The 22,721-nt window shown below is 30.2% G+C and overlaps 1 protein-coding gene across 2 annotated transcripts in view; it reads left to right on the top strand.

Annotated features, from left to right (window-relative positions):
- Syn1 (Syntrophin-like 1) overlaps nucleotides 1-22,721 on the top strand; it is a 330,275-nt gene that overhangs the window by 288,759 nt on the left and 18,795 nt on the right. For both annotated transcript variants that reach the window (XM_075369801.1, XM_075369802.1), the window contains exon 3: nucleotides 10,751-10,965. In XM_075369801.1, the coding sequence (XP_075225916.1) occupies nucleotides 10,751-10,965 (215 nt within the window). The remainder of the gene's footprint in view (nucleotides 1-10,750; nucleotides 10,966-22,721) is intronic.

The raw sequence follows: 22,721 nt of genomic DNA on the forward strand, positions 1-22,721 counted from the left end.
GAAATTCTAAGAGGTGTAAAAAAACCGTTAAAATAAATACATAACCAAAGAATTCAAATACCTAGGGGAGATAGTTGAAGACCACATCTCTGAAAATGAAGCTGTCGCGTCAAGAATAAATAAAATAGAACTAGCCTATCGATTAACTAAGAATACTTACTGTAAAGATTCAATATCGATTAACATTAAACTTAAGACACTACGCTATAGTCATTTGTACAGAAGCTGTATATGCGGCCGAGTGTCTTGACGTATAATTAGAAACTTCTAATTTATGAACTACAAACAAAAGAATGAAGAATACACAGAAAGGTCCTAGAACCAGTCGAAGATTTAGAAGAAGAGACAATTATGAATTATACATGAATATCGGAAAAATATCATATGTAATCAGAAAAAGAAAAATTGCCTTCTACAGTCGCTTTCTTCTTTCTTTTTCCTGTTTAGCCTCCGGTAACTACCGTTTAGATAATTCTTCATTGGATGAATGAGGATGATATGTATGAGTGTAAATGAAGTGTAGTCTTGTACATTCTCAGTTCGACCGTTCCTGAGATGTGTGGTTAATTGAAACCCAACCGCCAAAGAACACCGGTATCCACGATCTAGTATTCAAATCCGTGTAAAAATAACTGGCTTTACTAGGACTTGAACGCTGGAACCCTCGACTTCCAAATCAGCTGATTTGGGAAGACGCGTTAACCACTAGACCAACCCGGTGGGTTTCTTCTACAGTCACCTACAAGAATTAAACACAACAGGCTATTTACTTTATATTTAAAAAATCTGAAAATACGTTTTTTCTTTGACAAGACATTAAAGAACGTTCACCACTAAGACAGAAATTGCAGAACATCATAGGCTTCTAGCATAAACAAGAACAACGGAGGAAGAAGTACATCTGGACAGAAGAAAGAAAAAGAAGAACACCAGAAAATGATGGATATGTGGATAAAAAATGCACTGAAAATGAATCGATTGAAATAACGTAGTCCAAAGTGGCTGAAACAAAAAAAAGAGCAATAATGTAAGTATAAAAACTGAAAGTAATATCTATGTTTAGGCTTCCTTCCATTTCAAAAAAAAAAACATACAGCTGAAATAAACTGAATTTCAGATCAGAGTTTAAGTCTAAAAAAAAATAAGCGATCGCTCTATTTTGATTGCGTCTTTGACCACAGCTTATTCTGCATTTTAGTTTTATTTTTTTCATAATATTTCAGCATAAATATTTAAGAAAAATATGCCAAAATATTATGTGGCAGTTATCTGGGCGACATATTGGTGCGTCACAAATCTATGCATTCTCTTATCTCTTAAATGCAAGGAGCAAAAAATTACTTCGACACCTTTCTCACCCTGACAATTTCTGGTATTTTTAATGCGATGCAGCTTATTTTCCACAACAGCCAGCTGCGCCAGTCACTTGCTGGGGCAGCCAGGCAATGATAACGCGAAAGCAGTTTTTCACCCCTTTAAAAAAAAAACTTTCTCTGGTATGCTGTTCTCAACCGACGTCTCAGCTAGCGTGCAAATCAAAAAATCAAATCGCACACTTTGCGAAACCGAACTTTGTTGTAACCGAACTTTGCGAAGTTCGGTTACAAGCAAGCTTTCGTAATGTTGTTGGTTCTATCATTTCCTTAGATTAATAAACGACTAGGAACCTAAGAGATAGCGTCAAGTATTGAGGGTTGCTCAGAATCGAAGTAGACTTGTGTATATGTGAAATGACCGGATCTATCGTAAAAATGTCATTTTGTATCGGTACATCAGCTTCACTTGTACGATTAAGACCTGTTGTCTGAATTGTTTGTTACCTTATTCTTATGAAAATTATTATTTTGTGAAGTTACAGACGGTGCGACCAACGTTACTGATAAGCTTGGAATAATTAGGATAACAAGTGTAGTTTTGTATTCAAAATATAATATCGTATGTATAAAGTGTGGGGTTTTAATTTCGTACCGAATAGTAATATAAACAGACGTTTACACGTAGAGGTGAGGTATTTATCAAAGTGAAAACAGATTTGAAAAAGCTTTCCAGAGGTAAAATCATGAGTATTGTTTATTTTAAAAAAAATAAAAGTTTTTTAAACATCAGCCTGCTTGATACTCCATGGATGTGAAAAATGTATGGAGTTGGTTTTAATTCTGCAATCTTTCTCTTGATTTTGGATGTGTTTTTAAAATCTAACCGTCGCTCTTTAATTAAAACAATAATTCATTACTAAAAGTAACTTCCAACAATAATGTTATCAGTGATAGTTAGCTAACCGTATCTGTTTGTTTTACGGTCATCGCTTAGTAGGTACAGCGCATTGTATTTTGCTTGGCAGCTGTTAACAAGTCCATACGGTATTTTCTCTCCTCTCATTTGACTTTCTCTCTCGCATTCTCACTTTGCGCATGTATCTATTTCCAATCCGTAATTCTATAACCGAATAAAACGTTTACATATTCTTTTCTTGTAGTAAACATTTTCTATTATCAGAGCGTTTGCTCTCAGATATAAATGCCTGTTAGCAGATATTAGTAATAGCTTTTACTGCGTGTTTATATACTACTCTTTTATACCTTTTTCATTCCTTTAAAATTTAGCGATTCCTATATATTATTCTGTAGTCGTATAATAAAAAGAAATACGATCGTCTTTTTTTTTCAGTCGTGTTTGTTATTATTCATTATTTTCTATTATTTTATTTGTTCCTGAACATCTTCAACATAATTACAACATCCTACTTACTCCTTAGTTATCTTCTTTATAATTACAATCTTTGTTTTCCTGTACGGTTTTTCCTTCTACACGTTAACGATTGTACTACGTTACCCAACAGATTAACAAATCTGGATGTCTTAATAATATGAAGCGACAAACTAATTTGTTTTTATAAGATTCTGCCACGGTTTCTCTCCTCTCTTATTCGTCTTAAGATCTCTTCGTTTTGTATTTAATTGACTCGTTTAATTTTCACCGTGTTTATGTTAACACCGCATTCTAAAGATCCGTTTAATATTTTCCTTTTCTATTGCCATTATTTTTCTATTGTCCTCGATTCACTACTATAAATACTACACTCTAAACAAATATTTTTATGAGTTTCTAATTCCTGGATCTATATTTATGAGATTTATTTAGTATCTTAATTTATTTTTTTCATAATTAAATCTAGTAATTCTAAGTAGTTTAATATAGTTTAATTTTATACATGTCGGTATTCATCTCTCAGTTTATTATTATTAAGCTTATTTTTCCATTTTGTATACAATTTTTCTTGAACGAATAAGATTTTTGCTTGCCCAAAACTTCCTAGGTTTACTTTTGCTTTTTATTCTGACGGTTATAATTTCATCGCTTGAGTTTATTAAAACGTTTTTAGCAAGATCGGGTCGTTGGATGTGTAGATATGATTAAATGGTATTTTACTACAGAGTTCAGCGAGCTTTTTATGATTAACCGATTAGTTTCAGAAGATTACAAAAACAAACTGTTTTGTACTATATTAATTGAAAAATCTAAAAAAAAGTAGATAGAGATCGGTTAAATCATACTCTAATTTTATAGGTTCCATCTCAACGTACTTATGTATATTTTATGTATAACCACCGTAGGTGGTTCCGGAGGCTAAAAAGAAAAAAAAGAGAAAAAGAAAAGTAATCACATTTCCTTCCACGCCCTAAAATCACAAAAGGTTTTACATTAACAATATGCAATAATGCTTCTAATTTTTCTGTGTTATGTTTTCTGATTGTCTATCGTACGTAGACCGAGAGTTGAATTGTTTTATCGTTATAGTATTTTACGCAAAGTATTCATCATTTTATAGAAAAGTATAATTAGTTCGGTTTTGCTAAGATAATAAACTCGGTTACAATTATTTTACTTTAGTAAATAAATTATAGGTATATTACAATTTGTTACGCAAAGTCGGCTTTAATCTCATCAAATATCGTGTTTGAGATCTCTCTTCATCGTTCTTTCTCTCTTTTGATTTGTAATTTGTAGCGATCTAAACATTTTATGATAAAATAGATCTTCTTGTTCAGAGACATTAACCTAATGCGATTATAACAATATTCTACTCGATGGCGTTTTAAAAATTAATTAAGACACGTGTTCTGAAATTCTAATATAATCCGTTTCTATCGTGATAACGTACTTATTAAAATTGCCGTTTGATTATTAGATTGTAACGTAGGTCACAATGAGATTTATTTATTTTATTGTCATCACCATCAGGTATAAAAGGATGTAAAACGTGGCCGGCACACCTAGCCACGTTTTGATTAAAATTAATATAACCGTCATCGATAATACAAGCCTGCGACGGTTGTGTTTTTTAGTTTTTTATAATTGATTCTTATGTATTTTTTAACGCTGAATCCGAAAATAACCTTCATTTTTCCCCCATCACGACAGGAGTTTTCTCAAATCGCGAATTTCAAAATTTGTAAAAAGTTGAAAAATTGTGAAAATGTGATACAATAATATAGATATAAAACGTTTTTTTATGATGTATTTTTTTAATAATATAATGTATTCGCTTTTTTGGCTTATACTAAGTATTCTTATAGTTAAAAAATTGAGTGGTCTGGAGAGGATGGCATGAGGGGGGATATTGACCCCCTTTTCTAACGAAAATTGCCACAAAATAAGTCTGATTTCTATTGTAGTGCACTTTTAAATTAATTTATTTTTATTTATTTAATTAATTTTTACGAGGTACTCATTCCTTTGGAAACCACTCCCCCTCTTTACCAACCCTTAATGACGAAGTATGTAAAATACTTAAAATTTTATTCCGTGTATCTAAGTTTCTTTGGACGGCTTATACTCTATTCTTCTTTGTTATGTATAGGGTTCATCTCGGTGTAACATCCAGCAATAGTCGTCTGCCATCATCTATTTGTTTATTTTCCTTGATACCTCTTCACCATTTCTTTCATATACTGATGATATCACTCGCCCATCTCTTCGTTAACGGCAACCAGATTTTCAGGAAAATAATCCGCATGTGAATTTAAGAAATGAACCTTCAAGCTCGTGGAACAGCCTAAATTTTTATACTTCTGCGGCATGTTCTCGACGATTTATTTGAAGTTCGGATTCTTCTTATCGCACGGAAACTTGGTTACTATGTCTTTAAAGGCTCCCCAGGCTTCTCTTTCTGCAACTTTCATTTGTTTTTTTAATGCCAGGACTATTAAAGACAGATGTATTTAAAACATTTACCTTCTATCGGTAAGGCTTTGACAGATTGCTTCATCGAGCCTAACTTGATATGCAGAGGAGGAAAGAGAAGTTTATTCGGATCTATGAGAGCTTTTCGGAGCACATTTTTGGTTCCGGATTCTAATGAAGCTTTCTTTGGGAAATCTTTCCGTATCCAATGGTTTTCTCTGTCCCTGCTATCCCATTCACACAAAAAACAAGGAAACTTTATGTATCCTCCTTGCTGTCGTAGAAGCATCGATATTATTTTGAGATCGCCGTATGTAATCTTACGATTAGCTTATGACTTACGGTTATCGTATTTAATTTTATCGAGAATGAATTCCAAATTATCGTAACCCTCTTTTGAATGGACGGGAATGTCCGACGGATACGTATTCCCATTGTGAAGAAGGACAACTTTGAGGCTTCTTTTGGACGAATCTATGAAGAGTCTCCAATCGTTACTTTCGTACGGAATGTTAAATCGAGTTAAAAGTCCACGTGCATCAGTGCAGAAGAATAATTCTTCTTCTTCCGAAAAATATGGAAGAAAATCCTTTTTTCTGTACCTGAACCAGAAAAATGAGATGCCTGCTGCTAGCAGATTCTTCTCTTTAAGGTTCAAACCAAGCAGTTCTGAATTTTCTGTGGTCACTTGTAAGTTTTGAATCAAATCGTTTAGTTCAGACTAAATAAAGCTCTGGTGCGCAGCTACTTCCGCGTTCGTACTGCTCGATGTTATCTTTTTTTACTTGTGGAACCGTCTATTTCAGGTAAACGTTTTGGTGAAATTGGCACTGGTACGTCTGGACTATGAGAAGTCGGGCGTAAAGTGGATTGCATATTTGAATGTACGTTTCTCTTTTTATTCTTTAAATTGAAAACGTGAACAGTAGTCGAACAAAAGTATTAATCATTGGTGTGATTTCGTGGCTCTCGCCGCACCATTTTAACTCCAAATTTGAATACTTCTTGTTTATCCATCGAGCACCGTCTAAGTCAACACATGTGTTGAAAGAATTTTCAACACATGTGTTCAAACGAAACTTGTTATATTTCTTTTTTGCCTTTTCGCCATTAACTCACCACAAATGTAACAAAAAGAATCTGTACAATTTTTGCAGCCTCTCGCAGTCATTTTAAAAACGGAAAGTTTGCTTTACGCCTGAAAATATATTTTCCACCGAATAAATCACGTTTGATCACAGAGGACGGAAAAACTCGACTTACACACGCTGCTGATGGTTGAAACAGCACTGATAGTATGTTTTTTTTTTGGTTTTTTTTGGGGGGGCGTAAAACGCCTGCGCGTTATCATTGCCCGGAAACTGATAGAAGTTGCACGGTGCATGAATGGCGCAGATAGCTGCCAATAAACATGTTACTTTTTGTTAAGTCTTGTCATAACTTGTCGGCCAATTCCCCCACTGACTCGTCACTTCAATCCCCCCCCCCCAATCGTCCTCTTCAGACCATTCAATTGTTTAGCTATAAGAATGCATAGTATAAGCCAAAAAAGGAATATGTTATATTTATATATTTAAAAAAAAAACATTTTATGTATATTTTATAGATCAAATTTTCTCAATTTTTCAACTTTTTACAAATTTTTAAATTTGCGATTTGCAAAAACTACTGAGGTGATGGAAAAAATGAAGGTTATTTTCGGATCCAGTGCTAAAAAATGCACAGAAATCAATTATCAAAAGTTAAAAAACATTCCACATCCAAATTTTGCAGGCTCGTGTAATCGATATAAAAACGATTGGATTATTTCTTCGTAATTTTTTAACCAGTTGTTGTAATAAATTTTCTATGATCCTGCAGAACCTATATTCAGAATCGGTTACTTTTTAGGTATTTATATTTTCAATTTTATTTAGACACTTTTGTCGGCATTCTAATCTTATTCTTGGATTTTAATTTACGGTATAGAAGTTAAATATGAAAACATTATTTAAAATAAATTAAAATTTAATGGATAGAAAATTAATTTGGGTATTCATTTAACTCCTGGAAACTACACATTTACAAACAATTAGTCACCCCAATTTTTATTTATACAAAGGTAAAAATTATTTCATGTTTTATTGTTTAGAAATGTTTATTTCATTCTATAATCTTTAGGTTAAATTTTATTTAACATTTTAATAGGCATATACAAAACATCGTTTGTGTAATAAAAGTTCTTCAAATTTAAGTTCGGCCGCTGTGAGTATAGGAATACATATAACGCTATTTATTACCTTGTGTTTTCAAAATCATTTTTAAAAAAATTGTTATGCGAAAGTAATTTAAATAATTTATTGACATTGGATACCAATAATAATTGTGGTACAGTAATCGTTCATTAAGCATGTGATAAAAAAAGTAAAATATCGTGAATCGTTTGGGTAGATTAATTTTATCTAATTTTATCGTTTGAGTAGATTTATTTTTTTATCTTTTGGAAAAAAAAATCTTTCACTTACACCATATGGGAAAAACTTGACTTCCACAGTATAACACCCTATAAACAGTAAAAAAAAAAAAACAGAACATCAGAATCCATCTGTTAAATGAAAAATAAGACTTAAATACGGATGAACAAATACTTACTGGTAGAATTAAAAACTTCATTTTACTTAAGTCATTCAACGTTTAAAGAGAAGTAATTATTGAACAAGTTTTGAGTCAAAATTTTTTATGTAATTAAATTTTCATGAGTATCAAAGTAGTTTTTTCATCTTGTAAGTAACAATTAATGTATGCCAATTTGAATAAAATTTATCACAAGCATTGTTCCCTCTTAGTTGTGACCGTGTGTGCGCATATATAGATTTTAAACATAGTACACATAAATATATTTGCACGCACAAAAACGTTTTGCATGCACGTGCTTCAAAAATTAAAAATTGATGTGTTGATTTTAAGTTCAAATTAATCACCAGCTATAAAGTATGTGTAGATTGCAATAATTGGTGACTGGTGAGGCCGTGGAATAGAGATGCTCATTTGACAGCTGCGCTGCTAGTTCTGGGAGTCTCTGTCACGCTTATGGCATCATGTGTGGATAAGATTGTATCACTGTTTAAGCCAACGTCTTATTTGTGTTAAAATTATAATTATGGGATATCGACTTTTTTTATTAAATATTAATTTTATCAGTGTTTTGGTGAAATAATTTCATTAAAATAACTGATGCAATAAATGAGTTGTTTTATAATATTGAATGTTTATTTAATAATAACCTGTGGGTTCAAAGTTTAAGTCTAAGTCTGTTAATAAATTAAATTACCAAAACCCTAAATATCACATTAATAATGGAAAGAAGTTTAAAAAGAAAAACAACCGTTAATGAATTTAAAGTTGAATGGCCTAGTGAATTTGTGGAAAATGATTTTCCGAAAAGTCATAATAAAATATCAATTAAGTTAAAAGAAATATTTACGTTTCATCAATAAAATGGTATAATTTATTTTTATTGTCGTGATGGACAAGGTGGATGTGGGCAAGCACATCCACCTTTATATTATTATAAGGTGGATTTTGTAACTGGAAAAATGTGGGACAGTATTTGGAAATTGGATTTTTTAAAACACAGTTTAATTAATAAATTCCACTTAGAAAGGGGACAAAAATTAAGAAGTAAAAATGTCTTATTATCAGCAATTGATTTAGTAAATTTATTAAATGAAACACCAGAAGACTACATGAAAAAGATATCAAATCCTTAAGAAGTAAAAATTTTAATTGATAATTTACTATTAGCAATAAAAATGAATATTTCTTTGCTTTTGGTTCAAGAGATAAATAACCACATGGCAAAATACGTCATAATACCAGAAAGTTGGCAGAGTAAAAGTTATACCTTTTCATTTTTAGTAGTTAATACAGTAATAAAAAAGAGGCAATAAATGATATTAAAATGACGCTTTTTAATATCTTAAATTATAATTATAATATCTTAATTATTGATAAGTACAGATATTTCTACAATGAAATGTTAAATTTTATATTTTAAATTTAGAAAATCTATATAAAACTGTTTTTGGTGGACTAACCCAGTTACAGACCTGCGATTCCTCTTCAGTTGTTCTGCAATTTTACAATTTTATGTAGACAACCAGATTGATTTACAAAAACTTGTTATGTTTACATATGATGGAGCTTTCGTGATGTTGGGAAAAGAATCAGTGTAGCAGCTAAATTAGAACAGTGTACCGCATTTGGTTCAATAATATTGTGTGTGAGGTCATGAAGATTTGTAATTTTCTGACACTTGGATAGAAGTTAGTGACAAAAGATATTGAAACTCTGGTAAGAACTATTTATACTCTATTCTCAAGATATACAACGAAGAGAAGTAAATTTAAAAATATTATTGATGCTTCTGAAAATGAACTGTAGCTTTCAACAAGGTGAGGTGGTTATCAAACCATTTTGCTGTAAAGGCAATAAGTAGAAATTATGAAGCATCAATCGACTACTTTAATGAAGATAATGATGATGTAATTTCAAAATTCTGTTTTAAGAAATTACAAAATATTGAATTTCAAAGTAATTTAGAAATTTTAAATACAATTTTACAAGATTTTGGTGCATTATGTCAAAATTTCAGCGCCAAGAGCTAACACCACTCGATATTTTTCAATTTGCTTGTGCAAAAATAAGTGAAATAAAAGAACAATATCTTATTGGCAACATTGTCTGGAGCAGTAAATGAGCACACTTCTTCATAAAGTTACTGACCAGAATATTGTAGTAAATACAAGCGATATGTTGAAATTTATTAATTTACTATGCAAAAATTTAGAAGAAAGATTTCCGAAAAATAATATATTTTTAATTATCTAATTATTTATGTTTTTATTATTTTTTAAAAATGTAGAATAATATTAATAATAAACAATTGTGAGTTAATTACCTGCAGTCGAAAAAAGTTAGAACCAGATTATGTTTGTATAAGGTAAGTCAGTAAAATTTAGAAATTTTTTTATTTGAATTTCATAACCACTTACCTAATGCTGTTTTTAAATATAATTGTAATTTTAAATTATATTTAATTTACCTGTGAATGTTACAGAGCTGTGCGATAAGTGGTTGATTACCACTTATCAAGATAACTTATCTTACTTTTTTAAGGCAATTACCACTTAAGGCAAGATATTTGTTGTGCAGTAATATTAGATTACTCTTATAATTTTTTTTTAAATCCTTTTAATTGCTACACAAATATTTTTTATTTTTGATAAACTGCACACACAAAAAAAAAAATATGTACTCAGGTCACTAAAAATTAGAGGGAACACTGATCACAAGCCTCTATATCATTTCTGATCTATAAATAATTACCAGAAATCATATAGTCTTTCTTTTCTTTCAGAATAAACAACTTATTTTTTCATTGTAATTTTTACCAAATTATATATAACATAGTAAATATGGTTTGCAACATGGGGGTTACATTACATGTTGTTTGTATTTTAAGAATCTAGGTTTTTTTTTTTTTATTTAATCTTTTTGGTGATAGTTATTTATATTCTGATTACAGAAAATCGCACCATAGAACTTCATTCTCCAGATGGTGTTCATAGTTGTATTTTAAGAGCGAGCGATTCAACAGAAGCAGGTGTTTGGTTTAATACATTACATTCAGCACTGCATGTATTAACAATGAAAGCGCTTCACGAAGCAAACCGTTTATTGGCAAATCTAATAGGACAGTTACATCATATTGGGTGGTTAGCTCGAAGGCCACATGTCGAGGTAAAAGAAACCTGAATTTTTGTTATTTTGTAAATTTTATATTTTTTTATTTTCCAGGCAAAATAAAAAAAAACAAATTGGCTATCTAGCTAAGTAAAAACTGAAATTTATAATCCAAAATTCAAAAAAAATGTTCATATTCATTTTATAGGCAAGCCATCTTAAAAGACGGCTTGTATATATAATCAATGTCTCTGAGCTTCTATTACATAGTTCAGTAATGATTAAGCAGCAAGTTTAAATTTTTTTAATAGTCCTAATTGGAGTATCAGGTTTTATCAGTTGTAGTAAATTACATTTGATTGTTTGTACTAGTTTTTTTAAGTACTAATTTCATTTTTGTGAACTAATTGTTATTTTTAAATAAGCAATTTATTTTATGTAAAAATGTTTTTATTTATCTTTTACTTTACATGACTTTGCCCCCCCCCATCTCTCACTCACTCTCACACTCTCTGTGTGTGTGTGTGGGAGGGGGGCACTAATGAAATGGATTTATACGATTAATTTTTTTGTTTTGCTTTTTCGATCAATAATTCACTGTATAATTTCAAAGCTTGGAGTGGGTATATGAAATGGATGTTTTATAGCATGTGAAAAATGCCATACCTGATTGGGATTCAAATCTGGGATCCCGGATAAAAGGCTGAGACCACCACGGAGGTCAGCAAAATAAATATGTTTTCAGTCTCTGTGTTCTTGTAATTGCTTAGAAAAGTTTTTTAGCTTAAAATTTTAATCATGTCATATTTGTTACATTAAGATTAACAGTACACAAAAATGTTTATTTTCAAGAATTTGTAAGTCGTTACAAGAATTCATTCCACTAATTACTAAGAGGTATACAGTGAAATTTGTTTAATGAGAGTTTACTGTTAACTAAGGCAAGCGTAATATTTTCCTAATTAAGAATTAATTTTATAAAAAAACTTTATGTGATGATTATTGCCAGCATTCTCATAGTTTCTTTCGTATTTCCTGTTTGAAATACAGTAGAGTCTGATAAACTTGATATTTTGGTAAATCTCAGTATCAAGTAAGGTGGGGTAGTAGTACTATGTGGCCAGGAAGTCCCTTTACAGTGTAATAAATCCAGCTTAATGAGGCTCTACTGCAGCTGATTCACTCACTGCTGCTGGAAAAGTGGAGAGAATAAGCCATGGTGGGGATCATCTGGTTTGTTCCTTCATGGTGGGATGACCTTAGTATAGTCGAGTGTGGAATGATGGTGGATACAAGTGCGTTTACTGTTGAGGAATGTTTGTCAAAGAGTTTGTGTGCAGTTCGACGAACATACATACACTGGTAAAACATGGAAAAACGTTATGAATAGCTTCTTAGTGCGTTTTGGAAAATCGTCACCATCACGGCAAACTTTACTGACATAGGAGAAGAAAGAAGGCCTTTGCAACAAGAAGTGTTCTTGATGTGCCACGCAGTGGGATACTGAGCTCTCAAGTTGAGAGTATGCTACTCTGGAGGCATTGATTCAACAATCACTGATGAAATCAACACGCAAATGTTCTGCAGAATAAGGCGTTCCAAGATCAATAATACAAGGTAGATATTTTGCATACTGACATATGCAAAAGGACTTGAAAGTTAAATGTTTTCATCTAGCCACAGTTAATGAGTTGAGTGACAGTGACTCTGATTGATGTGTTTATGCATGACAGTTATTGCTTGAACGTTTTCCGAGAGCAAATGATAAAACAAATGTTATGTTTTCAGACAAATGTGTGGTTTATTGAAGCTCTTGTGACCAAAATGTTTTTTCTGGGTGAAAGACAATCCTCACTTTTTTTAGATCAGACACCATCCACTTCATGTTATGAGTTGCACTGAGATGACAGCTGAACATTTCCTTGAATCATATTTTCTTGACGGTGCAGTTAATCAACAAAGTTGTCTGAGAATGATCAATGAATTAACTTCCAGAGTTAATGGCAAAGTGGATGACTGACATCATTATGTTTCTCCAAGACAGTGCTCCAGCGCATTTTGCTTTAAATGTCCACAAACACTCGATGAAGTTTTTCTGAATTGCTGGATTAGATGTGGGTCAGAAGAGTTAACGGCTCCATCACCTTAGTGAGCAATAACCCCTGACCTCACCACACCTGATAATGTACTCTGGAGCTTTGTAAAAGAAGAGATCTGAAAACGTAATTACATCAACGAGCAGCTCCAAGGAGCTGTTCAGTCAGCATATTAAATGATCATCCCTGATATGCTGTTGTGGATGAACAATCAGACATGGAGGCACATACAGCTGTGCTTTGAACATGGTAGAACCCACACAGATGTTTTAGATCCATAGAAGGTAAGCTGCACCTACCCTAATAATTTAATCACTAGAGTAAAGAAATTTCCCGCCCAACCTGTATATTTGACGACAGTTGTGTCCACATAAGATATTGCCTGGAAGTGGTGTGTGTATCGTATTAATTTGATGGCTGTGGGACTATCAGTAAGAGACATCATTGCAAAGGAAAACATAATTGTCATTAAAGATTCTTTGTGACTAGATAATTCTACGATCAGTTATTTTAATTCTATTTAAACTTCATGTATAATAGAGTTTGTGTATAATAAAAACATTTACAAAGAACTCTGCTACATAATTATAGAAATAAATCTATAAGTTGAAAATGTTAAAAAATATTTTTTAAAATTACAAAAATTGAAATTTGAGTGTGCTTGCAATTGGTGAAAAGTCATTATCAATTAGATACAGAAAAATTAGTAAAGCTAAATACAGTTTGATTGAGTGATTAGCTGGATGTTCAAATTCTCCCTTATAGTGCAGCAATATGAGAAAGGTAAATATTTCACAGTCTCATAAAATCTTTTATTTAAATTATTGATAAAACCAGAACTGATTTATAATGCAAAAATATGGTGGGGTAGTTATAATTTGTTTTGTGAATTATAAAATCTTTTTTTATGTCTTATTAACAAATTACATTAATAAATTACATATTTATTCAAAATAAATATGTAATTTATTTTGAATACTGATCCATCATATTATAAATGGAGAAGTCTGTATTTTTAGAAAAAAAAAATTAATTTTTAAATCAAGTAAAAGAATAATAAGAGAAGTAACTAAATCATGACAAACAAAATCTGATTATTGACAAGTAAAAAGTTATTTTTATTACTCATCATCCCACTGGCAGTAACACTGTAATTTTAATATTTTTTTGTAGTATAACTGCCTAATAACAGCTGTATGTTGTTTAATGACAACATCAATAACAGCACTGATGTAAATCAGTGCTGTTTTAATGCAAACATTTATATGAGTAAAAATAAAACCTTTATATAATTTTAGATTTATTCACCTTGTCTTTAGACATTAATGAAAAAAATATCATTTTTATTTGTTTTTCATTTGTCTGGGTGGAAAAATTCTATATTGTGTCTGAAAATGGCTAGCAAAAGCTGAAGTAACTATTATAATGTACTCACAAACACACACAACTTTCAAGTTTGCCACTTATAGAATGGGAACTTAAGTTGAATACTGTTGTTCTCTGTTTAATGAAAATTGCTCAAGTCCTCTGAATTACACTAGTTCTCGCTACAACATACCATCACTGCTACAGATGCCCTCACTACTTCCCCCTCGTGCTCCTTTCCCCTCATTTTTCTTTTCCTAGTTGTTCTTAAGTTGTTGGTAGTAATTGTTTCATTACGTGCTTTTTATCTACAAACACATATACATACTTACATGTTTATATGTTTTTTAACAAACAGGTATTGTGTGTGTGTATGTGTATGTGTATATGTGTGTGTGTGTGTGTGTGCCTTCATGCGCTTGAATTTGTAAATGTATTTGCACATTTTATTTGTGCTGGACCTTCTAATTACATATGATGACTTTGGCCAGATCATTTAAGCTATCTTTGTATTCATTATAAGCAGAAGTAACACAGACAAAAAGATAAAATTTAATTATGAATAATATATGACCTTGAATATTATGGAAATGTAAGCATTTAGATGTATACATTTTTATAGTATTCTATGATGAAAATAAAACAAATAGATCGTTGATTTATAGTAATGGCACTTTATTTCTGCGATGCACAACAAACTACTTTAATTCTCCTGCATCCTGTAACTAATTATAAAGTTAGCAGTGATTTTTATAAGTTTCAATAGTAGACTTCTGGAGTCGATGAAAACTATATAAATACTTTTTATTTTTCAGAAAAAGTAATGTTCTATTATATCAAGAAGTTTGCAAGTTGTTCAGCATAGTTTAACTTTACTACCCTTATTTTGTTAATATCTTTATCCTTGAAAATAAAATAATTAGTAACATTGAACCACAGATGTAAGCGTGTTTAATTTTACTATGCCGAGCAGTCAATATAGTAGCCTTTATATTTAAAGAATCTGTGGTTATTTGGGGCTTTTATTATGTAATTTCATTCTATAATCAGATCTCTTGCACCAGTTGTAAATTACATGACTGTATCAGGGTCATTGATAACTGTAACCACTTTATAATTACTGAAAAAGATTTTATTAAATAAACTGATGAAAAAAAAATTTGTAATGGGTAAATAAATAAAATCAGGTAGATGGTAGATAAATGTGTAGTTAGGTAAGTCAAGATTAGAACCAGTTTAACTCGCTTATCCATCTTTTATTAAAATATTATCTGAATACCCACTTCTTTTTGATGACATCTTTTGTAGCTTCTGATATGATTATATTTTTTATTAAATGCAGTAATAAGCCCTCATTGTGAGCTTTTCAACAATATATCATAGTGGTACTTATTTTCATTGGTTCTAGAGTTATAGCCAAATAAAATTTTAATTAATGAAATATTTTAATTAATATGAAATATTTAATGATAAATTTGGATCTTACAAGGGGAAGGCACATTGGTTTGAATCAGATTGCATTTCTTTTTTTTTAAATTTAAATATATTGATTTATTAATAATTATTAACCTCTGATTGTAAAAAAAATTTTACAATAAATAATAATTCAGTAATAATAAAAATAAAAAAAAAAATGAAAAAAAAAATCATAATTTATTAGTGAAATAAAGTTTTATGTACTTTTGAAAATGTATATATGTAATTTAATAGGCGTACAAGGAAGTCATGTCGTGTCCACATCAGATTTTTATTTTATACAAAACTAAAAAAAAAAGTAATTCTTAGGATTTTTTTTTAATTTTAAGTTGCTCTAATCTTTAATCCCATACTTTATTTAATCTGTATTAATCATAAAATAATAATTAATATCAAACGTGAATTTTTATATTTCTTTATATCTGTTCTGATACTAAAAACATGTTCCCAAAGTTTATTAAACTTTATGTTGTTTTTTGGTCATGTATTGTTATCAGTTAAACTGATAAGAAAAAACTATAGAAATAAATGATTAAGGATATGCACTCCATTTATTTATGGAGGTATACTGAGTATATTTAATTATTCATATTAAACTTATTGTGTTTTAGACTTTATTTGCTAGTTTCATTTTGCATTTTGAAATTTGACTGATGCATCCTAGAGTCTACATTCCGCGCAGAAACTGTCAGGCAGTTATTTTTTGCATTAGGAGTTATTTCTAATACAAAATGAAATAAAATAAACTTTAAACATTAAAATATTCAGGGAAAAATGCTACAACATTAAGAAAAAAAAGAGAGATATATGTTTAATATATATATATATATATTAAACATTTAATCAAACTCACATTATCGGATAATAGTTGAGAATTTTATACACTATTTAGCAAAAAAAAAAGGCTTGCTGAGGGCATTTGGGATGCCACTTGGGCCTTCCCGTGTTCTTTTGTTTGTTTTATAATTGGTAAGTTTTAAGTTCTTGGTTTGTTTTTTGTAATTGCATGTTGAACTCACTCTTTTGCCTTTGGGTAGGTAGTGGATTTCAGTTTCTTTCCATATTTTGTTTACTCAGTCTAGTTTGAGACTAACGTGAAATTTTTTTTTGACTAAGGCAAGAACAAGACTGAGAGATGCCTTGTGCTGATGTTTTGAAGATGACCTCCTGTAAAGACACGGAGGGGGTGTTGTGGTGACTACAACTGTCACATGGTGGGTGTCTTCCCCTGCGTGGTCAGGATGTCCTTCTGGAATAAATTGTTTAACTGTTTCCCTTTATCTAACTGACTTAAAATTTTGTTTATGAATTCATTACTGATATTGGTGTGGCAATCAGTAATAATTGAAATTGTAGTAAAATAGGTTTTATAGAGTCCAGATAGTTTTTTAATAATGCTTTGTTGTAATAAAAAGTAAAAAATAATTTTATTTAAGCCTTCAAAATAATGTTTGTCTTCAGTGACTAAACGTAAATGCATTGAGCATTCATCATTATGCTTGGCCCTAATGATTCAACAAATGTTAAAGCTTTTTCCGCTGTTCATAATTCTTTTATTTTTAATCCCATAATCAGCATTATTTTGATGGCTGAAAAAAATGATTTTCTATCTTTTTGTCCGTTTTAAATAAAAGTCTTCTGTAAAAAATTATTTTTATATACGATTTTTATGTGAGGCGATTACATCGGTGATTGCTTGTGTTAAGAATTTTTTTGGTCGTGTATTATCTAATATATAAACATTGAAATGTTAAAATCAATACAACAGTAATTCTTTCTAATTTTGTATTGCGATCGGATAATATGACCAAATGTTATTGCATAATTTGGAATGATTTTGCAACTTCTCTTAATTTAAACGAATACAGCTGACTAACTGATCGCATACGTGCATATGTATGTACAAAAATGGAAATCCTGTTGAATTCTTGGTTGACAGTTTGAACTAATTTTGGTAGGCGCAGAATTCTAAATAGTGTGACCAGTTAAAAATAAGTTGTTTAACTTATTATAAAGATTATATGAAAAGGCTAAAAGGAGAAAGTGTTTATCCATTATATATATACATATGGAAACCACTTTGACCAGAGATATCCCTCTTCGAGTTAATTTTTTTTTTTCTGTACTTTTCCCTTCTAATTCCTCAGATAGGTACTGTGGGAATCATACCAGCTGCTGTCCCAGTTCCTTGTACGGTACTATACTGGCACCTTCTAGCAGCGTACAAAGTAGTCGCTTCTTAATAGAATGATAACGTTGCCTGTCAGACCTTCTAATCTAATTGAAGGCTTAGATCAGAAAGAGCTGACAACATTAAGGGAAATAGGAGTGAATTCCATTGTTGCGATCAACATTGCTGGTGGTATGCATTATATCTACCAAATAGACTCATATAATATAAGACATTTACAATCACGAGTAGCTAACTAAAATGTAGAACTAGGCGCATGGTTTGTGCGTCCGCGAACTTGATTAGCTAGTTCAAAGGGCAACAATGTAGCACAGTCAAGATGTCTGGAAGAGGCCTGCAGCAAAGGCAAAAGCTGAATTAAAAAATCATTAATATAAATATCTATGAAGGCATTTACATCGGTGGCTTCCCAACCAAGGCCTGGCTTATTACTGTGAGGTGTAATCAGTTAGAGGGTCTGATGACGACTCCCATTAAAGCCCATCAGGGCTAGGAATGGGATGGATGGTGTGGCGACCAGAATCATCACAAGGCGGGTGTCTTCCCCTATGAGGATTGAGATGTCAGACCTTCTAGGTACCTGTCATCTGTATAAAGGTGTGTATTAAGAGCCAAGCTAGTAGCCGAAGTATTGTCAGATTAAACTAGCCTCCTCATCCTCCTTAAGTCATTGTGTACTAGAAAATGCTGTCAGAGTGTTTGTTACCTCCTGAAACCTTAATCAACTGATCAGATTCATTTAAAAAGAGGATAAAAATCTCCGGCAGTGCGTACTACCGCACTAAAAATTAATAAAATGTTAAGGATATTATTGAAATTATTTACAATCTAAAATCTAAACTTATTTATTTTTCTTAGATTTTTGTATCTTTATTTTGGGGTAGGAGCTAAATATTTGTTACAATATGATATTAGAAATCTTGAATAAATTTTTATTAACTAGTCAAAAATTAATTTAAATAAAGGTAATTTTTCCTCAAGTTCAGGCAGTAGAAGTTTGTTTTTATTAATTTTTGAAATTTTTTGTGTGAATTTTTAAACATATATTATTACATATTTTACATTATACTATAAATTGAAATCCTACACAATACCCGTTTGTGTAGAATTTCAATTTCAAAAATGGTGTGGCTTGTATAGTTTGGATATCACAGCATTTTCATTTGTGTGTGTTTAAAATAATGAGAAGAGCCCACTTCCATATTCTCTGACTCAGTCGCTTCCCCGCTTCCTCTGATTCTGTTTCACACAGTACATTAAAAAACCTCATAGATGTAAATTTTAGCCACTCCATTAATAACAACTGTAATACATGATTTCATCCCCCCAAACTCTATTCTTTTACAGCTTCATTATCATCATCTTTACCTTTGGCCTTCTGTTGCATGAAATTTCTTTTCATAATGATTTTGCTCACTGTGTACTTACTGAAATTAATATTTTAATTATTTCATCATCATTAATTACATTTTTCAATAGTGTTGGAGAAAAATCTTGATTTTTAATACTTTCATGTTAAGTCAACTGGGATCATGAATTTTTATTATTATTATCTAAAAGATTTTTTTTTTTTATTAAAATTAATGCAATGTTTTGAAAATTATTAATTGCCCTATTTTCTATTCAGATGGTTCTGGCTTGGTTTTTGTCTTCAGTTTTTTGACTGGATTAATGTGCAATTCTATTGCTTTCTATTCTGTGCCAATCACTTGGCTTGATAGCTATTTCCTTAGTTATTTGTTTTATGTATTATACTAGTTTTCATTTATTACTATTTTTTTTTTAACTCTACATTTCCTTCTGTAAACAAATTTACAATAATTGTAGATGCCTTAATACATTGACACTGGTATTGTCTTCTCTTTTTCACTCTTTCTCCTTCCTCTGCAATCTAATTTTGTACAGTCCTTCTAATTTTAACATCTTCTGTTATATCAGTTTTCAAATCCTACTAGTATTTGTTTTCTTAGCTTCCTGAATGTTTATGTTTAATATTGTAAATGCTTCCTTTAGTTAAATATTTGAAAGAATTATTTTTATAATCTACAAATTTATTGTGTTTGACCCAAATGAATCTAACTTCAATTTCAAACAAGAAATTGAAATAAAATTTGGCACAAAACTTTTTCATAATAAAAGCTTTCCTAGACTTCTAACTCTGCATTTGATGTCTTTTTTATTTCATCTGTCCTTCTTAATTTTGCTACCTAAAAAACAAAATTCTGTTAACTCAAGTTATATTGGATTCATTTATCTTAATATTTTACTCAACCTTTTTGTTATAATCTTATATAAATTAAATTACATATGAAGATAATAAGCAAAGATTTTTAAAAATGGGCTTCAAAAAAAGTTTTTTAAACATTTTATATGATATAATACCATGCTTTTATTAAAAAAAAAATCCGTGAATGAATTGTATATTTTCTCAATTACGCTGGTCAAGTATATTCAATTCATTTTTTACAAAACCTTAATTACATTAAGCCCTACTTGTATCTTTATAATAGAATTGCTGCTTTTAATTCAATTATTTTTGGGGCTCTCAAAAATATTATACTCAAGGGGAAAACCTAGGCATTCAAGTAAGATGAATTTTTAAGAAAATAGTCCCATGTAATATTCCCATGAAAATAGTCCACAATGTTGTCGTAATAAATTTAAAAAAGTAACTTTTTAAAATCGTCTAAAAATTCAAAGATACTGCCATAATTATAAATAAACAAAGTTTGTAATTTTCTAGGAAAGGGTAAAACTTTTTGGCTGATTTTTTTTTCAAGACGTACTGAAGAGTAAGGACTATTAAAAAATTAATATTTTTAAATTTTAAATGCAATAGGATGGACAAAAATATTTTACAGGTATGAAACTTAAAATGTTCAATTTTTTAAGATTTTTTTTTTACCAATCTATATATTTTCCCATTATAGGTGTAGCAGCATATATCACTACAGTTGGGAAAGTAAAAAATGATGAGAGAGGTACTCCAAAATGCATTAGTCATCAAAACTAAGAATGAGTGGATATCTTCCTTTTATTTTACTACATACATGAGTTTGTTGATTTAAAAAATATTTACTAAAAAATGCTTTTATAAAATTACTGTTGAAAACTTTGAAAATAAGATTTATAAATTCCCTCAAAAATTCAAATTACTCATTTTAACAATCGTAAGCAGAATCTTTCCTCAACATCTGGATTGGCCGTTGAAATGTCGAGAATTAGAAATCTAAATCGTCCTGAATTATCTTGTTTGAAGTAGAAGGCTGTAAAATAAGGTGAAATGGTGAAAGCCATGTTTAATGAACTGGTTTTTGTACGTCACCTAAGTTTTCAGTAGCAGGTGCAGTTTACTACATACTGTTACCGTTTATTAGTGGTTAAGGGCTGTAGTAGTCTACACCATTCAAAATGTACAATAAAATATTATAATAATAATTTTAATAACTTTGTGTATAGAATAACACCTTTAAAATCTAGTTCATTTTATGTTATATTGTTGTCAACACTTTATATTGTTCCGTTATGTTGTTGTCACCACAGTAAACCTTTGTCTTATATTTGTCGGATACGAATTACCATGTAGCAAAATAATAAATCATTCAATATTTGATCCCTTTGGTAATTTCACCATAAAATCCTTTGTCATTTCACTGTTTTCTAACTTTCTTTAATTAAATTTTTTTTTTAATGTTTCTATATTCAAATACATGCTCATGTATTCCAAAATGTTTCTTATTTTTATTTTACAAATTTCCTTTTATTATTATATTATATATAAACTTATAAACCGCTGTTGATAACGATATTTATTATGATGTTTATATATGATGTGTGTCACAAAGTTCTCTTAGGACTTTCATAATCTATATATACAGCTAGTGACAATACATATACAGCTAGTGACTGAGAGGCAGAATTAGAGATTTCTTATGGTTTTTGACTGAAAAACTGAATAAAATAAGTACCAGAACTGTTTCTGCAGTAGTTTTTGAGAAATCTGGGTTGAAAACCAATAAATTGGAGTAAAAATCCCTGTTTTTGTATTTGATTACAATAACTTTGTTAAACGGATAATAAACACATAAACTTTTAAATTTAATTTGAACAAAACAGTGTAAGATAAGGTGAATAAAATTTAAAAAAGTTAGAAAAATATGAATTATTTCTAGAAACAGTACATTTGTCAGAAAAGTACTTAATGTAAACAAACACCAATTTCTTTTTTGGTTTTATAAAAATTTGTAAAAACAAAATTTACTGTTAAAAAATTAAAAAAAAAAGTGGAAATTATATAAAATTTGTAAAATAATAATTACTTAGATAATAATTTTTTTATTAATGACAAATATAGTAAAATATTCGGAAGATTGTTATCTCAAATCGGGCAATAAAATAACAACAGCTGTTCAACAATGCGCAATACTGCATTTAAATCTAAATTACTGTGTTTAAATCATTCTGTAAGGTACATTAAGTTTATCGGGTACTGTAAACTCTGCTGTCATTAGCAAAGGGTTTCTGTGAATTTTAGTTTGAATGTGTATGTTTCTTTATAAACTTTGCTGATTCTAATTGTTGAGTGCCATGAATTTTTTCATCCTTTGTTTCTTTGAAGGCTTTGCTGTCTGGTTAAAAAGTAGCAGTATTTGCGTTACTTTGACTTTGTGATTGTATTATTTAAA

This window comes from Lycorma delicatula, chromosome 6 (assembly GCF_047948215.1).
Source record: "Lycorma delicatula isolate Av1 chromosome 6, ASM4794821v1, whole genome shotgun sequence".
NCBI lineage: Eukaryota > Metazoa > Arthropoda > Insecta > Hemiptera > Fulgoridae > Lycorma > Lycorma delicatula.